General features: G+C 40.8%; 1 protein-coding gene across 7 annotated transcripts in view; it reads left to right on the top strand.

Annotated features, from left to right (window-relative positions):
• The window catches only part of Bicd1 (BICD cargo adaptor 1), a 226,762-nt gene that overhangs the window by 138,345 nt on the left and 69,877 nt on the right, over positions 1–18,540 (top strand). For all 7 annotated transcript variants that reach the window (XM_045139438.1, XM_045139437.1, XM_045139436.1 and 4 more), the window contains exon 4: positions 9,950–10,375. In XM_045139438.1, coding sequence (XP_044995373.1) covers positions 9,950–10,375 — 426 coding nt within the window. The remainder of the gene's footprint in view (positions 1–9,949; positions 10,376–18,540) is intronic.

The raw sequence follows: 18,540 nt of genomic DNA, 5'->3' as shown, positions 1-18,540 counted from the left end.
ATAATAAATTTAATCTGACAACTTCTTATTAAAAATCTGGGTTTATTAAGCTTGTTTTATAACCACATGCTTATGGTCTCCCTATAATTATTTGTCTTTCTTCCTTTCTTCCTCCTCCATATCCCCTCCTCCTTTTTTTTCTTCCCCTTGTCACTCCCTCACTTCTACCTGATCCTCTATTCTTTTCCTAACTTCTTCCCTTTTCCTCTTTTTGTTCCTTCCCCTCCTTTGCTTTCCTTTTTCTGTGTTTGGTAGATTGTTTTTAAGCCATGCAAGGAGAGATTATAAAGTCTAAATTAACAGGAACAAAATAGTAAGATTCAAAACAGTTAAAGGAGTTAATATGGAAGAGAAAAACTCCAGAAGAAAAATAAATGGATTAACACAATTAAAATTTGATTTCTGGGCTGGAGAGATGGCTTGGTGGTTAAGCGCTTGCCTGTCAAGCCTAAGGACCCTGGTTCGAAGCTCCCCCAGGACCCACGTTAACCAGATGGACAAGGGGTGCATGTGTCTCGAGTTCCTTTGCAGTGGCTAGAGGCCCTGGCGTGCCCATTCTCTATCTATCTATCTGCTTCTTTCTCTCTCTGTCTGTCGCTCTCAAATTTAAATTTTTTTTTTTTTTTTAAATTTCTGGGCTGGAGAAGTGGATTGGCAGTTAAAGGTACTGGTTTTAAAAGCCTGATTCCCATATAAAAGCCATAAAAAGCCAGATGCACAAAGTGGCATATGCATCTAGAGTTCATTTGCAGTGGCAAGAGGCCCTGGAGTACCCATATTATTTTCTCTCTCTGACTTCAAATAAATAGATAAAATATTTTTTAAAAATTGATTTCTGGACTGGAGGGATGGCTTAGCAGTTAAGGCATTTGCCTTCAAAGCCAAAGGACCCTGGGCTCTATTCCCCAAGACCCATGTTAGCCAGATGCACAAGTGGGGTACATGCATGTGGAGTTTGTTTTCAGTGGCTAGAGGCCCTGGCCCACCCTTCTCTGTTTTTCTCTTTCTCTCTCCCTCTCTTTATCTATCAAATAAATAAATATATTTTTTTAAAAAATTGATTTCTGATCTGCCACTTCCATGCCCTTCAGATTTAGAATGTTGGGGGAACAAAGTGTCATTTAAGGAAATCAAGGGGTACATTGAGCCTATCAAAATACAAAGATTTTTAACCTCATACCTTTTTAAAAATACCCATTGAGGGGCTGGAGAGATGGCTTAGCGGTTAAGCGCTTGCCTGTGAAGCCTAAGGACCCGGTTCAAGGCTCAGTTCCCCAGGACCCACATTAACCAGATGCACAAGGGGGTGCATGCGTCTGGAGTTCATTTGCAGTGGCTGGAAGCCCTGGCGCGCTCATTCTCTCTCTCTCTCTCTCTCTCTCTCTCTCTCTCTGCCTCTTTCTCTCTCTGTCACTCTCAAATAAATAAGTAAAAATAAACAAAATATTAAAAAAAAAATACCCATTGAGCAGGGCATGGTGGCACACACCTCTAATCCCAGCATTTGGGAGGCAGCAGTAGGAGGATCACCATGAGCTCGAGGCCACCCTGAAAGTACATAGTTAATTCCATATTAGCCTGGACCAGAGTGAGACCCTACCTCAAGCTCCCCCCCCCCCACAAAAAAAAAAAAAACAACCATTGAGTTAAATTAGGGTTATGGGTATGATCATGAATGGAGAGCTATTTGCTGTGTAATAGAAACTTACCAGTAATGGGCTGCAGAAATGGCTTAGTGGTAAAGCGCTTGTCTGTGAAACCTAAGGACCCAGGTTCAAGGCTCGATTCCCCAGGACCCACATTAGCCAGATGCACAAGAGGCACATGCATCTGGAGTTCGTTTGCAGTACCTGGAGGCCCTGGCACACCCATTCTCTCTTTCTCTCTCTCTCAATCTCTCTGTCACTCACAAATAAAAATAAACAAAAAAAAATTTTTAAAGAGAAACTTACCAGCGGTTACACCATATTTGAACCTGATTCCCCTTTAGCCAGCAACCATTAGCTTCTGTGAGATAGTCTGGAGGTCTAGAGTCTCATTTATCATTCCGTTATTGAGGATGATGCATTGACAAGCTTAATCTTATAGCTGAAAACCACAGCTGCTGTGAGTGCCTAAATGTAATAGCCATGTAATATCCAGATGACAACATTTTGCAGCCTTTCTACCCATTCTGCTTTTTTTTTTTTTTTTTTTTTTCCTGGTTTTTCAAGGTAGGATCTCACTCTAGCCCAGGCTGACCTGGAATTCACTCTGGAATTCACTATGGAGTCTCAGGGTGGCCTCAAACTTATGGCAATCCTCCTACCTTTGCCTCCCATGTGCTGGGATTAAAGGCATGCGCCACCATGTCCGGCTTCCACTCTACTGCTTTTACATTCTTTCTGTATCCACCCCTCCCATGCAGTTCCCAAGCCTTGGAGAAAGTAGTTTGGTTGTTCTATTTGAGGCTGAGCACAGTGGTCACTTATTCTCAGCAGTTTCTCCAGTTATGCTGTCAGTAATGACTTGTGTCCCCGAGAGGAGGCTCTAAATAACCACACAGCATGCAAGATGGAATCTGGAGGAGGGTCAGGGGGCTCCACTGGAGTAAAGCTGCAAGCTGACTTTACTCATGGTTTTATTGTGAGTTTAAGGAAGTAAAAAGCAAGGGGTATTAAGGCTGTACTGAAAAAATATTTATTGTTCTCAGTATAGGGCAGATCATGGGTTATTCACTCAAATATTTTGTTTTGGAAAATGCTTCTCATAAGAAGTTTTTGTAGAAGCTATTGAGTTTCTTTTGTCCTAGGAGCTCACACCCAAGGCTCATGATGTTCCATGTCCTCAGGCATAGCTTTTGAAGGTTAACCTGTTGGTGGTGGGCATAATGTCCACATTATGCATTTCTACATTAGCCACTAGCTCTCATAGTGAGAAATTTCCATGATGAAGACTTTGAGTAGTGCTAAATTATGGGAACAAACACAGATATTTAGAATGCAGTTGGACATACATGACACAGAAGTATGACTCCTTCTATGTCCCTAGCCATAGGCTTTTATCCAGGTTTATAGTGCCAGACATGAAATCCTTCCTGTGGAGTGGGCCTCAACTCCAATCATAAAGTACTTGGTTGCCCCCATAACATTTGAACCACTGTTGCGCCAGGGGGAACATGTTTTTCTTTGTTTGGTTTTGGCTTTTTGAGGCAGGGTCTCACCCTCGCCCAGGTTGACCTGGAACTCACAGTGTAGCCCAGGTTGGCTTGACCTCATAGCAGTTCTCTTCCTCAGCTCCTAGAGTGCTGGGATTAAAAAGGGGTATACTAGCACACTCGGCACCAGCCGGCATACTTTGCCTTGCAGGTTAGTTGTGGAAATGCACAGTCCATAGCTGGGTAGGACTACTGATTGCTTTTTTCCTCCAGTAGCCTTCATAGGATCATACAGTACTATGAAAACTAACCATCAAATAGGAAGCTTCCGGTTCATTCTCAGCTTAGTTTCTCTATGTCCTACAACCAAAACCTGTGGTGTCTTTAGCAATAAGGATGTACCAACTTTTGGTGGGCACCCAAGGTCAATGGAAGTAGCCTGTATTATTTTAGGGACCTCTGTAGACTCCCTGAGCACCAACTTTTTGGGGAATACTTCATCCTTGGCACTGGAACTTATGATTAATAATGGATGGCTTCTGGAAGCAGCTTTATCCACTCACATAGGGGACCTTCATTCAAACATTTAAAAAAAAGTTTTGGGGCTGAAGTGATGGCTTAGCTGTTAAGGTGTTTGCCTGCAAAGCCAAAGAACCCAGATTTGATTCTCCAGGACCCACGTTAACCAGATACACAAGGAGGTGCATGCTTCTGGAGTTCATTTGCAGTGGCGGAAGGCCCTGGTGCTTGCTTGCTTGCTTGCTTTTTTCTTTTTTCCAGGTAGGGTCTCAGCCTAGGCTGACCTGAAATTCACTATGGAGCCTCAGGGTGGCTTCGAACTCATGGTGGTCCTCCTACTTCTGCTTCCTGAATGCTGGAATTATAGGTGTGTGCCACCACTGCCAGCTCTCTTTCTTCCTTTCCTTTTCCTTCCTTCCTTCTTTCTTTATCTCTCTCTCCATGTTTCTCTCCAAGTACAAAAAAATGTAAAAAAAAAAAAAAAAAAGAGTTTAAAAACCAACAGGGCAAACATCAAACTCTGTACTTTCAATTTTAACAACTCTAATCAGTGACAAGTCTCCAAGTCAGATAATTCTAACCAGTGATGAGTTTCTGGAGTTCCAGTTCTACCCCTTCAGCTAGGCTACTACGTCATCCAATGCAGGCAGCCTTCTTTGGCAGCCATCGATAGTCCTAGCATCTCCACTGGGTCTCCGTTGCAATCTGCAGTTCATTCTCATGACTCCATTAGGCCTCTATGCAGGTAATCCAACAAGCCTGTTTCACACTGCCCATGGCCATTTCCAAAATATAAAACCATGTTGAAAATTCACTGACCCTCTCCTGCACTTGTTGTATTCCATAGTACCATGTGGGCTACCAGTTTGTTAATCCAGGGGGAATAAATCAGACTTTGAAGAACAGGACACTCCTTCAACATTCAGGCCCCTTCAAAAGAGTCTGCATTCTTCCGGTTGTCCCAGTGCAGGTCGGCTGGCCCAATCTCAAAGGCTGTAATCTCTCAAATAATTGCAGTTGAATGGGAAGAAGTTTTGGCTCAAAGATTTCACTTTTTCTGTGTCATATCCCTTTGCTCACACTAGTCCATTTCTTAACAATGCAACACTGCACAATTTCTCAGGACATGGGCATAACAGCAAGCCTCTCACACAAACTTGTCCAAGTCCAAGGTCTTTTAACTGAGCCAAAATATCAAAGAACAAACCAACCATCAAACAAACAAAAAACCCATAATGGCACAGAATACACATTCACACTGCAAAAGATATTTTGGGCATAGCAAAGAAATATTCAATCAATAAAAGGTTCAAACAGGGTAAACATCAAACTCTGTAGCTCCAAGTCCAACAACTGTAGTCAGTGACAAGTCTATAAGTCCAATAATTCTAACTAGTGACAAGTCTCTGGAGTTCCAATTCTACCTTTCCAGCTATGCTACTCACAGTCCCAAAAAACTTCATCCAGTGCTTCCAGCTCTCCTTGGGAGCCATCCCATAGTCCTGGCATCTCCATTGGGTCTCCACTGCAACCCAAGGTTCATCCTCATGGCTCCATACAGGTTCAAAAAGCCTACTTCAAACTGTTCATGGCCATTTCCAAAAAATAAAAATAAAAATAAAATAAGTGTGTTGCAAATTCAATGACCCTCTCTTTCTTGCATTTGTTATACTCCATAATACCAGGTGGGCTCTCAGTTTGTTAATCCAGGGAGGAATAAAGCAGTCTTTGAACAACAGAACATTCCTTCGATATTCAGCCCCCTACAAAGGAGTCTGCATTCTTCCTGTTGTCCCAGTACAGGTCAGCTTGCCCAATCTCAATGGTTGTAATCTCTTGTAATGCAATTGTAATCAATTGGAGATGAATGGGCAGCAGTTTTGGCTCACACCAATCCATTTCTATGCAATGCAACCCTGCACAAGTTCTCAGGACACAGGCAGGCAAAACACAGTAATCCTCTCACATAAAGTGTTTCTACTTCAGTCCAGGCAAAGCTCTTTCTCACCCTCATAAGCCAAACCTCATAGTCCATAGTCCTTACTGAATTCAGGTCTTTCAACTTTGACCAGAATAGTCCATGTACTTACAGAACTGCAAGGCATCTTTTAGGCCAACGTTTGAAATTATTCCACTTTCCTCCCTCAAATCAGCTCCAAAAGGCCAAAAGCCACATAGATTTCTAGCTATAATGACCCCCACTCCTGGTACCTTTTCTTGTGGGGGGGGGCAGTTTGAGGTAGGGTCTTGCTATAGCTCTGGCTGATCTGGAATTCACTCTGTATTCTCAAGGTGGTCTCAAACTCAGCAATCCTCCTACCTCTGCCTCACAAGTGCTGGGATTAAAAGTGTGCACCATTTCACCTGGCCTTCTGGTACCAATTTTACTGTTATAGTTAGCTTCATGTTGCTGGCAAAAACAACACCCACCCAACAGCAACTTTTTGGATGAGAGGGTTTATTTTGGCTTACAGACTTGAGGGGAAGCCTCATGATGGCAGGGGAAAACAATGACATGAATAGAGGGTGGATATCACCTCCTTGCCCACATCTGGTGGAAATAGCAGCAGGACACTGGCATGGAGAAGCTGGCTATAATGCCCACAAGCCAGCCCCCAACAATATATCACCTCCAGGAGACTTTAATTCCCAATTTACCATCATCTGGGGATCCTAGCATTCAGAACACATAAGTTTATGGGGACAACCTGAATCATACCACCATGGAGAGCATATGACATTTGTGTTTCTGAACCTGTCTTGCTTCACTATGACCTTTTTCATCTGGTTTCCTGAAATTTTCATAATTGTATTTTTCTTTACAGCTGAATAAAATTCCATTTTATATATGTAACCACATCTCATAATCCATTATCAGTTGATAGGCACTTGGTTGATTCTATTTCCTAGCTATTGTGAATAGAGCAGAAGTAAACATGACTTAGCAAGATTCTCTAAAGTAGTGTGTATAGCCTTTAGGGTGTTTGCTTGAGTGGTATAGCTGGGTTATAAAGTAGCATTATTTTAGGTTCTTTACAAAAATATTTTATTTATTTATTTATTGATAACTTCCACAATTATAGACTATTTATTTATTTATTTTTTGTTTTTCAAGGTAGAGTCTCTGTCTAGCTCAGACTGATCTGGTATTCACTGTGTTGTCTCAGGGTGGCCTTGAACTCATGGCAATCCTACCTCTGCTTCCCAAGTGCTGGGATTAAAGTTGTACACCACCACTCCCGGCTGTTTATTTATTTTTAAGGTTTACTTATTTATGTAAGAGAGAGAGAAATACTGAGGACGAGTAGAGAAAGAGGGAGAGAGAGAGAATAGACATGCCAGGACCTCTAGCCACTGCAAATGAATTCCAGATGTATGTGCTACCTTGTGTATCTGGCTTATGTGGGTCGTGAGGAATTGAACTTGGGTCCTTTGGCTTTTCAGGCAAGCACCTTAATTGCTAAGCCATCTCAACAGCCCTTATTTATTTATTTATTTATTTATTTATTTATTTATTTATTTATTTATTTATTTTATTGAGAGAGAACAAGAGAATGGGTTTGCCAGAGCCGCCAGCCACTGCAAATGAGCTCCAGATGCATGTGACATCTTGTGCATCTTGCTTACATGGGTATTGGGGAATTGAACCTGGATCATTAGGCTTCTCAGGCAAGTGCCTTAACCACTAAGCAATCTCTCCAGCGCCTCCCTCCCTTTTTTTGGTTTTTGGAGGTAGGGTCTCACTATAGCTCAGGCTGACCTAGAACTCACTATGTAGTCTCAGGCTGGCCTTGAACTCACGGCAATCCTCCTACTTCTGCCTCCCGTGTGCTGGGATTAAAGGTGTGCGCCACCGCACCCGGCTCAGCCCTATTTATTTTTTTAATGAGTAGTTCAAGATGTAAGAATATGTATGAAGTCATCAGATCTACAAATATTATCAAACAACTCATGTTTTGCGGTTCAAATATATGGCATTTACAGGCTGTTGGATGATCTGTGAGTCACCATTCTTGCTCTTTTTTTTTTTTTTTTTTTTTGGTTTTTTGAGGCAGGGTCTCACTCTGGCTCAGGCTGACCTGGAATTCACTATGTAGTCTCAGGGTGGCCTCGAACTCACGGCGATCCTCCTACCTCTGCCTCCCGAGTGCTGGGATTAAAGGCGTGCACCACCACGCCCGGCTCATTCTTGCTCTTTTTATTTGGTGTCTGAATGAGCAGTGGAACATGCACCTTCCTGGGACCTACTAGAGTAGAATTCAAACACAGGAACACATTAATATGGGAAAGTGGCTCTTAGCCAGGGTTAGCTAAGTTATTGGATGTTCCGGGGTAGGTACTAACATTGGGTTTTTGAGGAAAATGTTTCATTTGCATGTCTTTATAGCTATAATGCATTCTTTTTTTGAGCGGGGGTACAGTTTCACTCTAGTCCAGGATGAACTGGAATTCACTATGTAGTCTCAGGCTGTTCTCCAACTCATGGTGATCCTCCTACCTCTGCCTCCTGAGTGCTGGGATTAAAGGCGTGCGCCACCACACCCAGCTGTAATGCATTCTTTAAAGTACTCAGTTACACATACATAACTAATATTCTTAGAAATATCTATGTCTTGATAGCCAGGCACACGCCTTTAATCCCAGCATTCAGGAGGCAGAGGTAGGATGATCACTGAGTTCGAGGCCACCCTGTGCCTATATAAGTAATTTCAGGTCAGCCTGGGCTAGAGTGAGGGCCTACCTTGAAAAACCAAAACCAAACAAAACAAGAAATATATAATCTTTATCCTTCATTTTTTAACATACTGAAATAAATGTAAAACAAAACTAAATATATAGTTTATACTAATATCTGATAGTATGTCTGTTACTCTTTCTAGTTTTTTTTTATTCAAAATAGTCATTTGTCAAATGCTTATCGAAGACTAGAATTTTGTTTAGAATACTGGAGGAACTTTGCAGTCTTATGAAGGATAACTAGGTGTTTAAAAAACACTTTCTCAAAGCAGATTACAAGGTAGTTGTGGAGATAACATATTTTTGAAAGTTAGCCTATGATAAGTCCCATGGAAAAATCTCCAGGGAAGGCACATCAGCTCAGAAAAAATATTTTCATCTATGGCTCCTATGTCTAAAAGGCTGTTGGATCAGGCTTTTATTGAATATAATTCAAAAGAATGTTATATCAGTAACAGTAAAGATATATATAACAGTAAAGATATATATATATATATATATATATAATTCACCTTATGCTCTTATTTCTCTGGATGTAAAACATCTTTCTTATTTTTTTTTAATTTTATTTATTTATTTATTTATTTATTTATTTATTTGAGAGCGACAGACACAGAGAGAAAGACAGATAGAGGGAGAGAGAGAGAATGGGCGCGCCAGGGCTTCCAGCCTCTGTAAACGAACTCCAGACGCGTGCGCCCCCTTGTGCATCTGGCTAACGTGGGACCTGGGGAACCGAGCCTCGAACCGGGGTCCTTAGGCTTCACAGGCAAGTGCTTAGCTGCTAAGCCATCTCTCCAGCCCACATCTTTCTTATTAATAATGAGTTCAACAAAGAAATAGTGATGACAGTTTTTCTTCTATGATAAAAATTGAATATTCTAAGAGCCGGGCGTGGTGGTGCACACCTTTAATCCCAGCACTCGGGAGGCAGAGGTAGGAGGATCACCGTGAGTTCGAGGCCACCCCGAGACTACATAGTGAATTCCAGCTCAGCCTGGGCTAGAGTGAGACCCTACTTTGAAAAACCAAAAAAAAAAAAAAAAAAAAAAAGAATATTCTGATAAAATATTTTAAAAATTCATGACTTATTAGGTAAATAGTACTATTCTTGGTCATTGGACCCTACAAGAGAAAACCTTGCCAGGCATGGTGGCGCATGCTTTTAATCCTAGCACTCAGGAGACAGAGGTAAGAGGATCAGATCACTGTGAGTTCAAGGTCACCCTGAGGCTACATAGTGAATTCCAGGTCAGCCTGGACTAGAGCGAGACCCTAACTCAAAAAAAACAACAACAACAAAACCTAGCTTAGTTTCATCTCTGCCAAATATTAAATTATGTCTTTGTATTATATATTTATTACTGTTTGTTTTTATTTTAATTAATTATACGTAAATGTATATATAACCATTCTATGATACCATAATAGTATAGTGTGTTCTTTTTAGATTGGTACACTTTTCTTTAATGATTAAGTACATTGGAGTGTTTAATGGCAGTTTTTGTAAGACCCAAATTTTAGTTTTATGAATCTTCTTTAACCTGTCTAATCCAGGTTGAATATGAAGGCTTAAAGCATGAGATTAAGCGATTTGAAGAAGAAACAGTGCTACTGAACAGCCAGCTGGAAGATGCCATCCGACTAAAAGAAATTGCAGAGCATCAGCTGGAAGAAGCCCTTGAGACACTGAAAAACGAGAGGGAACAAAAGAACCACCTGAGGAAGGAGCTGTCCCAGTACATCAACCTCAGTGATAACCACATCAGCATCTCAGTTGATGGACTCAAGTTTGCTGAGGAGGGGAGTGAGCCAAACAATGATGACAAGATGAATGGGCATATCCATGGACCTCTTGGGAAACTAAATGGAGACTATCGGACTCCCACCCTAAGAAAAGGAGAGTCCCTGCACCCTGTGTCTGACTTATTCAGTGAGCTGAACATTTCAGAAATTCAGAAATTGAAACAGCAACTTATGCAGGTAAGAACTTTATTTAAAGCTACAAGACTGGATTTCTTTTTCTTTTTTTACTTTTTACTGACAACCTCCATGCAGGTATATAATATATACCTTGATCATAATCCCCTTTTACCACCCTCCTTTCCCCCTTACATATCCCATCATCATTAAACCCTTTCTTCTTTCCAAATAGTCCCTCTTCTATTTTTATGTAGTAAGTTTTTTTTTGGTTTTTCGAGGTAGGGTGTCACCCTGGTCCAGGCTGACCTGGAATTAACTTTGTCATCTCAGGGTGGCCTTGAACTCATGGCAATCCTCCTACCTCTGCCTCCCGAGTGCTGGGATTAAATGCATGCGCCACCACGCCCAGCTCTGTAGTAAGTTTTTTGAAGTTATCATTTATGGGCTGTGGTGATGGCTTAGTGGTTAAGGCATTTGTCTGCAAAGCCAATGGACCCAGGTTCGATTCCCCAGGACCCACGTAAGCCAGATGCACAAGGTGGTGCATGTGTCTGGAGTTCATTTGCAGTGGCTGGATGCCCTGGCATGCCCATTCTCTCTCCCCCCCCCCCTTCTCTCCCCCTCTCTCTGCCTCCTTCTCCTTCTCACTCTCAAATAAATAAATAAACTACAAAAAAATCATATATTTATTTGCAAGAGAGGGAGAGAGAGAAAGAAAGAGAGACCACAAGTGAGTAAGAATGGGCATGACGGGACCTGTTGCCATTGCAACAAATTCCAGGCGCATGTGCCACTTTGTGCATCTGGCTTTACGTGGGTACTGGGAATTGAATCCTGGACAGCAGGCTATCCAAGGAAGTATACTTAGCTACTGAACAATCTCCTTAGCCCAGTGTCATCATTTTTAATATTTATTTTGCCCTCATATTATATAGGTTTTGTGTAGGTAGCACCAGCCACTGTGAGGTCATAAATGCAACAGTCACTTTGAGTCTAGAAGACATTATTCCAAAGAATTTCTCCCCTATCTTTGGCTCTTACATTCTTTTTATCACCTCTTTTACTATGGTCCCTGACCTTTAGAGGATGTGACAGAAATATTTCCCTTTTTAAATTTTTTTTTTTTTTTTTTTTAGGTAGAGTCTTGCTCTCTAGCCCAGGCTGGCCTGGAATTCACTAAATAGTCTCAGTGCAGCCTCAAACTCACAATGATCCACCTACCTCTGCCTCCCAAGTGCTGGGATTAAAGGTTGTACACCACCATGCCTGGCTAGAAATGTTTCACTTAATACTGAACTTAATACTGTCACTTCTCAGCACTTTGTTGAATTTTGAGTCTTCTCCTGTAGCCACTGCCTTCTGAAAAAAAAAAAAAGCTGTTTTCTTATTTTTTGTTTGTTTTTTTTGAGAGACAGTCTCACTCTAGCCCAGGCTGACCTGGAATTCACTATGTAGTCTCAGGGTGACTGCAAACTCATGGTGATCCTCCTACTTCTGCCTCCTGAGTGCTGGGATTAAAGGTATGGACCACCATACCCAGCTAAAAGAAGCTTTTTCTAACCAAAAGTGAGAGCACCATTTGAATGTATATGGGTATATACCTAAATATTTAGATGGCAGTCTGATGAGCATAATATATCCATTTAGTCAAACAACAGTAGTAGCATTCCCCACCACCCTCACCACCACTAGGTCTTATGATCTTCCCAGCCCATAGGCTTTTAGAACCAGGCATGAATTCCCTCTTGTCGAGTGGGCCTCAAATCCAATCAGAGAGTGGTTGAGTTCTCCCATAACAGACCTGCCACCATTGCACCAGTTGGCACATTTTAGTGGGCTGGTCTGCTGTGTAGCTTGCAGGATTCACTTCTGGTGAAGACTTTGATGACTTTTCTCCTTAGCAGCAGGCTGAATAGCACTTGCCAGTACCATTACAGCTAGTCAACAGGGAGGAGGCCTTCAGGTCAGCTCCAGCTTGATTTCTTACTGACCTGCAGCCCAAGCATGTGGTGTCTTCAGCAATAAGGTCTTACCATCTAGGTTTGGTGGGCAGCCAAAAGCCTGTATTGTTATAAGCCTCCCTGACCAACAACTCACCGAACAACAACCCCACCCATGACACTGACATGTTCTTGTAACAACCTGTGGTTTCTGGACATAGCATTATGCACAGGAGGATGCTACCAAAACTCACACACTCTCAACACACATAGTTTTTAGCTAGCAAAGATTTAAGTTCAGAGCTGGAGAGATGGAGGAAGTGAGAAGGAGACAGAGATTCTTGATGCATTCTAACCAATCATAGAATTCAAAGGCTTTAGACACCAGTAAAATGTCAGAGAGTTCAGTTTTGTGTCACAAGCAAATGTGTATATAGTTTTCAGATTGATGGCTGCATAATTTAGAGACCATACAATTATAAACACAAAAAAGTCTATATATGAAACCAAATTGTTTGAGATGCTCTAGCAGGAGCCTTAAATTTTTAGCACTTTCAAAGCAAAAGTCCTGTGAAGAGTCCAGACCTTTAACATTGTCATTTATTGTCCTGCCTTCCTGTTGTACTGATGGAATCAAGCACTGATGGAAATGCTGCAGTGTCACCATCCCCTGATTTTCTCCCTTACAGTTATGGCCACTGATGATAGATGTGCTGAACCATGAATCTGGTTTAACAAGCTTGTGAGGTGATTAAATTTGAGACTTAATCTTCAATTTCAACCTCATCCTTCCAAGGTTCTTTTAATATATAACTGGTAATTAGAAATGGCTAAGACTCTGGCAATTACTTATTTTTTATAGTAAATAGAGCTTCCAGTTTCTGATTCCACAGAAGTGGTGAGAGACAATGAAACCAGGAGAAATAAGTAGGAAAGTCATTCAAGTTATTTTCTTGATAAATTTTATTCTGAAAGACCATCAATTAATACAGCCTGCATTTTTTGTTGTTGTTGTTGTTGTTGTTTTATTTTTCAAAGTAGGGTTTCACTCTAGTCCAGGCTGACCTAGAATTTAGAATTCACTATGTAGTCTCAGGGTGGCCTCGAGCTTGAGCTCCTACCTCTGCCTCCCAATGCTGGGATTAAAGGTGTGTGCCACCACTCCCAGCTTTATAGCCTGAATTTTTGTTGTCCAGAGCTTGTGGCTGCTAAAAGAATTTTTTTTCAATATTCCATTTGAATCAAGATAAGAAGGTATGACCACTGGAATAAAAGAATTTCATCCAGACTTTTACATGATCACAAAGTCTAGGTGCAAGTGAATAATACTTTCCTATATCTTTTTTCCTCAGTTTATGTTAATACAACTAGGCTGATAGAAAATATTTGTTCTTGGGAAAACTTTACATGAATAAGTATGTTCATAAAAATTTGTATCCCTGAATTAAATATCATTGAATATAATTAGTGAATTTTTTAAAGTATCATGTTGATGGTTTTAGAATAAAGTTAGTGCATTTCACATACTCTGGGTGGCAGCAGGTACTAGTTAATTTTTGGAGGGACATTGCTTCTCCATTAAATGGCATATGAAACACCTTCTTCATTACAATCCTGAAGGGTTAGGAGTTAATATGGGCAGAATGCTTAGAACAAAGCCTGGTACACAGTCAGTGTTTAATAAGTGGAACTATTATCATTTCAACTCCACAGTGCCTTTAGTTTATAATGAACTCAATTTATTTAGCTGTTGTTATTCTTTCTATGACTTGTCTTTTGACTATTACCTTAGACAAGCTGACTAGTAAGAATGCAGAAAAATGGTAAAGACATGAAAAGGACATTAATATTGCAAAAAAAAAAAAAAAGCAATAGAAATGTTGGCATAAACGCTCTTTGATGGTCAGTAAAGATGAGGGGTGTAGGCTGGGTCTTGTGTTGACCCCCTCAATGCTGTGATAAATTACCCAACCAGCAGCAGCCAGTAGGAGAAAGGGATTTATTTGGACTTACAGCATAAAGGGAGCTCCATGATGGCAGGAGTGTGATGGTAAAGCAGAGGCTGAATATCACCTCCTTGTCAAGATCAGGTAGTAGCAGGAGCAGAAGAGTAAGGCACACACTGGTAAAGGGACACTGACTATAGCACCCACAAGCCCTTCCCTAATAACATACCTCCTCCAGCAGTGCTCCAATTCCCAAACACTGACTATAGCACCCACAAGCCCTTCCCTAATAACACACCTCCTCCAGCAGTGCTCCAATTCCCAAACTGGCACCAGCTGGGGAGCTAGCATTCAAAACACCTTGAGTTTATGGGGAGACACCTAATTCAAATCATTATACCTTATTTTTCAGAGTCTGGTCTGTAACTTTACCAGTGAAAACTGGGCTCAACTCAAGAAGTGCTTGGAAACTACTGGCCTCACACCAACAACATTGACATCTAGATTTTTGCTTTTAGGCAGAGTAACTAGTTATATGCTAATAATTGACATTTAAAAATAAAGCACATCAACTTTTCCCAATATATTTCTGTTTTTTCTCAATTTTTATTAACATTTTTCATGATTATAAAAAATATCCCATGGTAATACCCTCCCTCCTTTGAAATTTCCCCTTTGAAATTCCATTCTCCATCATATCCCCTCCCCATCTAAATCAGTCTCTTTTATTTTGATGTCATGGTCTTTTCCTCCTCTTATGATAGTCTTGTGTAGGTAGTGTCAGGCACTATGAGGTCATGGATATCCAGGCCATTTTAAGTCTGGAGGGAGCACGTTGTACGGAGTCCTACCCTTCCTTTGGCTCTTACATTCTTTCTGTCACCTCTTCTGCATTAGACCCAGAGCATTGGAAGGTATGATCGAGATGTTACTCAGTACTCCATCACCTCTTCCCAGCACTGTGATACCTTCTGAGTCATCCCAAAGTCACTACCATCTGAAAAGAGAAGATTCTCTACCCAAGAGAGAGTACTGTTAATATAAGGGTATAAATATTAAGAGAAGTGCTTACTGGGCAGTTTGATAAGCATAGTATATACATTTATCCAGACATCAGCAGATGTTACACCCCTAGGGCTCATGACTACCCTTGTTTTAAGTTTTCCGTGTCAGGGATGTGTTTCCCCCTCATGGAGTGGGCCTCCAGTCCAATTGGAGGGCAGTTGGTTTCCACCATGACAGATGTGCCACTATTGCACCTGTTGGTTCACTTGGGCTGGCTGGCCAATTATAAGGCTTGCAGTGTCCACTGTTGAGTATCTTCATTGGTAGTATCTCTTTCTCCCATTGAACTACATGTAGAATGGCTTCTTCCAGCTTTCTGTCAGCTGGTCTACATGGAGGAGGTTATCAGCTCAGTTCCAGCAGGATTTCTCAGTGGCCTTGCAGCCCATGTATGTGAAGTCTTCAGCAGTAGGGTCTTACCGTCTATTCCTGGTGGGAAACCAAGGGCCTCGGCAATGGCCTATAATGTTTTGGGGGTATCAGGGCCTTCCCTGGCCATCAACTCACTGGAGGTATCCCATCCTTGTCACTGAAATTTTTCTAACAACAACCTATGGCTCCTGAGTGTTCCATTGTCTGAAACTGGAGGATTCCATATGATTTATTTGCATCCTCTTAGATTTTGATTAGCCCTCCCTCCACCTTTCCTTTACTCAATCTCTTCCCCTGACCTCACTTTGGGCCTTTTCACCCCAGTTAATCTATTCTTCTACTTACATATATACAATACCAACCTATTAATTACCCTCCTCCTTCCTGTCTCTTTCCTTTATATCTCCTTTTTAACTTACTGGCCTCTGCTACTGAGTTTTTTCCTTCTCACACAGAAGCCCAATCATCTGTAGCTAGGATCCACATATGAGGGAGAACATGCGGTGCTTGGCTTTAGGGGCTAGGTTACCTCACTTGGTATAATTCTTTACAGATCCATCCATTTTCCTGCAAATTTCATAACTTCATTTTTCTTTACCACTGAGTAGAACTCCATTGTATAAATGTGTCACATCTTCATTATCCTCTAATCAGTTGAGGGACATATAGGCTGGTTCCATTTCCCAGCTATGGTGAATTGAGTGACAATAAACATGGTTGAGCAAGTATCTCTAAGGAAATGAGATGAGTCTTTAGGATATATGCCTAGCAGTGCTATAGCTAGGTCATATGGTAGATCAATCTTTAGCTGTTTTAACAACCTCCACACTGATTTCCCCAATGGCTGGACCAGACTGCATTCCCACCAACAGTGTAGAAGGGTTCCTCTTTTTCCACATCCCCACCAGCATTTATGATAATTTGTTTTCATGATGGTAGCCAATCTGATAAGAGTGAGATAGAATCTCAGTGTAGTTTTAATCTACATTTCCCTGATGACTAGGGATATAGAACATTTTTTTAGATGCTTAGACACCATTCATATTTCTTTTTTTGAGAACTCTATTTAGCTCCAAGGCCCATTTATTGTTTTTTTTTTTAAGATCATGATTGGTTTTTTTATTTTATTTTTCATTTTTATTAACATTTTCCATGATTATAAAAAATATACCAGGGTAATATCCTTCCTCTTCTCCCCCCACTTACCTATTTGAAATTCCATTCTCCATCATATCACCTCCCCATCTAAATTAGTTTCTCTTTTATGTTGATATCATAATCTTTTTCTCCTCTTATGATGGTCTTGTATAGGTAGTGTCAGGCACGGTGAGGTCACGGATATCCAGGCCATTTTGTGTCTGGAGGAGCATGTTGTAAGGAGTCCTACCCTTCCTTTGGCTCTTACATTCTTCCCGCCACCTCTTCTGCATTAGACCCAGAGCATTGGAAGGTATGATCAAGATGTTACTCAGTACTCCAGTCACTTCTTTCCAGCACTATGATACCTTCTGAGTCATCCCAAGGTCACTGCCATCTGAAAAGAGATGATTCTCTACCAAAAGTGAGAATACCATTAATATAAGTGTATAAATATTAAGAGAAGTCCATAGCCCATTTTTTAATGGCTTGTTTGACTTCTTATTATTTAACTTTTTGAGTTCTTTGTATATTTTGGATATTAATCCTCTATCAGATATATAGCTGGCAAAGATTTTTTCCCATTCTGTAGGTTGCCTCTTTGCTTTATTCACAGTGTCCTTTGCAGTACAAAATCTTTATAATTTCATGAGTTCCCAGTGGTTAATCTGTGGTTTCATTGCCTGAGCAATTGGGGTTATATTCAGAAAGTCTTTGCAAGACCAATATGTTGAAGGGTTTCCCCTACTTTTTCCTCTAGCAATTTCAGAGTTTCAGGTCTGATGTTAAGGTCTTTAGTTCATTTGGATTTAATTTTTGTGCATGGAGAGAGAGAAGAATCTATTTTCATCATCTATAGATGCATATCCAGTTTTCCCTGCACCATTTGCTGAAGAGGCTGTCTTTCCTCCAGTGAGTATTTTTTGCATTTTTATCGAATATCAGGTGGCTATAGCTACCTGGACTTATATCTGGGTCCTCCATTCTGTTTCATTGATCTACATATTTGCTTTTGTGCCAGTACCATGCTGTTTTTGTTACTATGGCTCTATAGTATAGATTAAAATCAGGTATGGTGATACCTCCCGACTTACTTTTGTTGCTCAGTATTACTTTATATATTTGAGGTTTTTTTGTGATTCCAAATGAATTTTTGGATTGTTTTTGCTATCTGTGAAGAATGCCTTTGGAATTTTGATGGGGATTACATTAAATGTGTAGATTGCTTTTGGTAAGATTGCCATTTTCACAATATTGATTATTCCAATCCAGGAAAAAGGGATGTTTTTCCATTTCCTAGTGTCTTCGGCAATTTCTTTTTTTTTTTTTTTAATTTATTATTTTTATTTATTTATTTATTTGAGAGCGACAGACAGAGAGAGAAAGAGGGAGAGAGAGAGAATGGGCACACCAGGGCCTCCAGCAATGACGTGTGCGCCCCCTTGTGCATCTGGCTAACATGGGTCCTGGGGAATCGAGCCTCGAACCAGGGTCCTTAGGCTTCACAGGCAAGTGCTTAACCGCTAAGCCATCTCTCCAGCCCTTTGGCAATTTCTTGCTTGAGTGTTTTATAGTTTTCATTTTAGAGATCCTTTACTTCCTTGGTAAGATTTATTCCAAAGTACTTTATTTTCTTTGATGCAATTGTGAAGGGGAGTGATTCTACTGATTTCATCCTCTGTATGTTTGTTGTTAGCATATAGGAATGCTACTGATTTCTGTGTATTTATTTTGTATCCTGCTACATGGCGGTAGCTCTAACAGT

Source organism: Jaculus jaculus, chromosome 22 (genome assembly GCF_020740685.1).
Source record: "Jaculus jaculus isolate mJacJac1 chromosome 22, mJacJac1.mat.Y.cur, whole genome shotgun sequence".
NCBI lineage: Eukaryota > Metazoa > Chordata > Mammalia > Rodentia > Dipodidae > Jaculus > Jaculus jaculus.
Note: the sequence above shows the minus strand (reverse complement) of the source record. Positions and strands in the feature narration are given on the sequence as shown.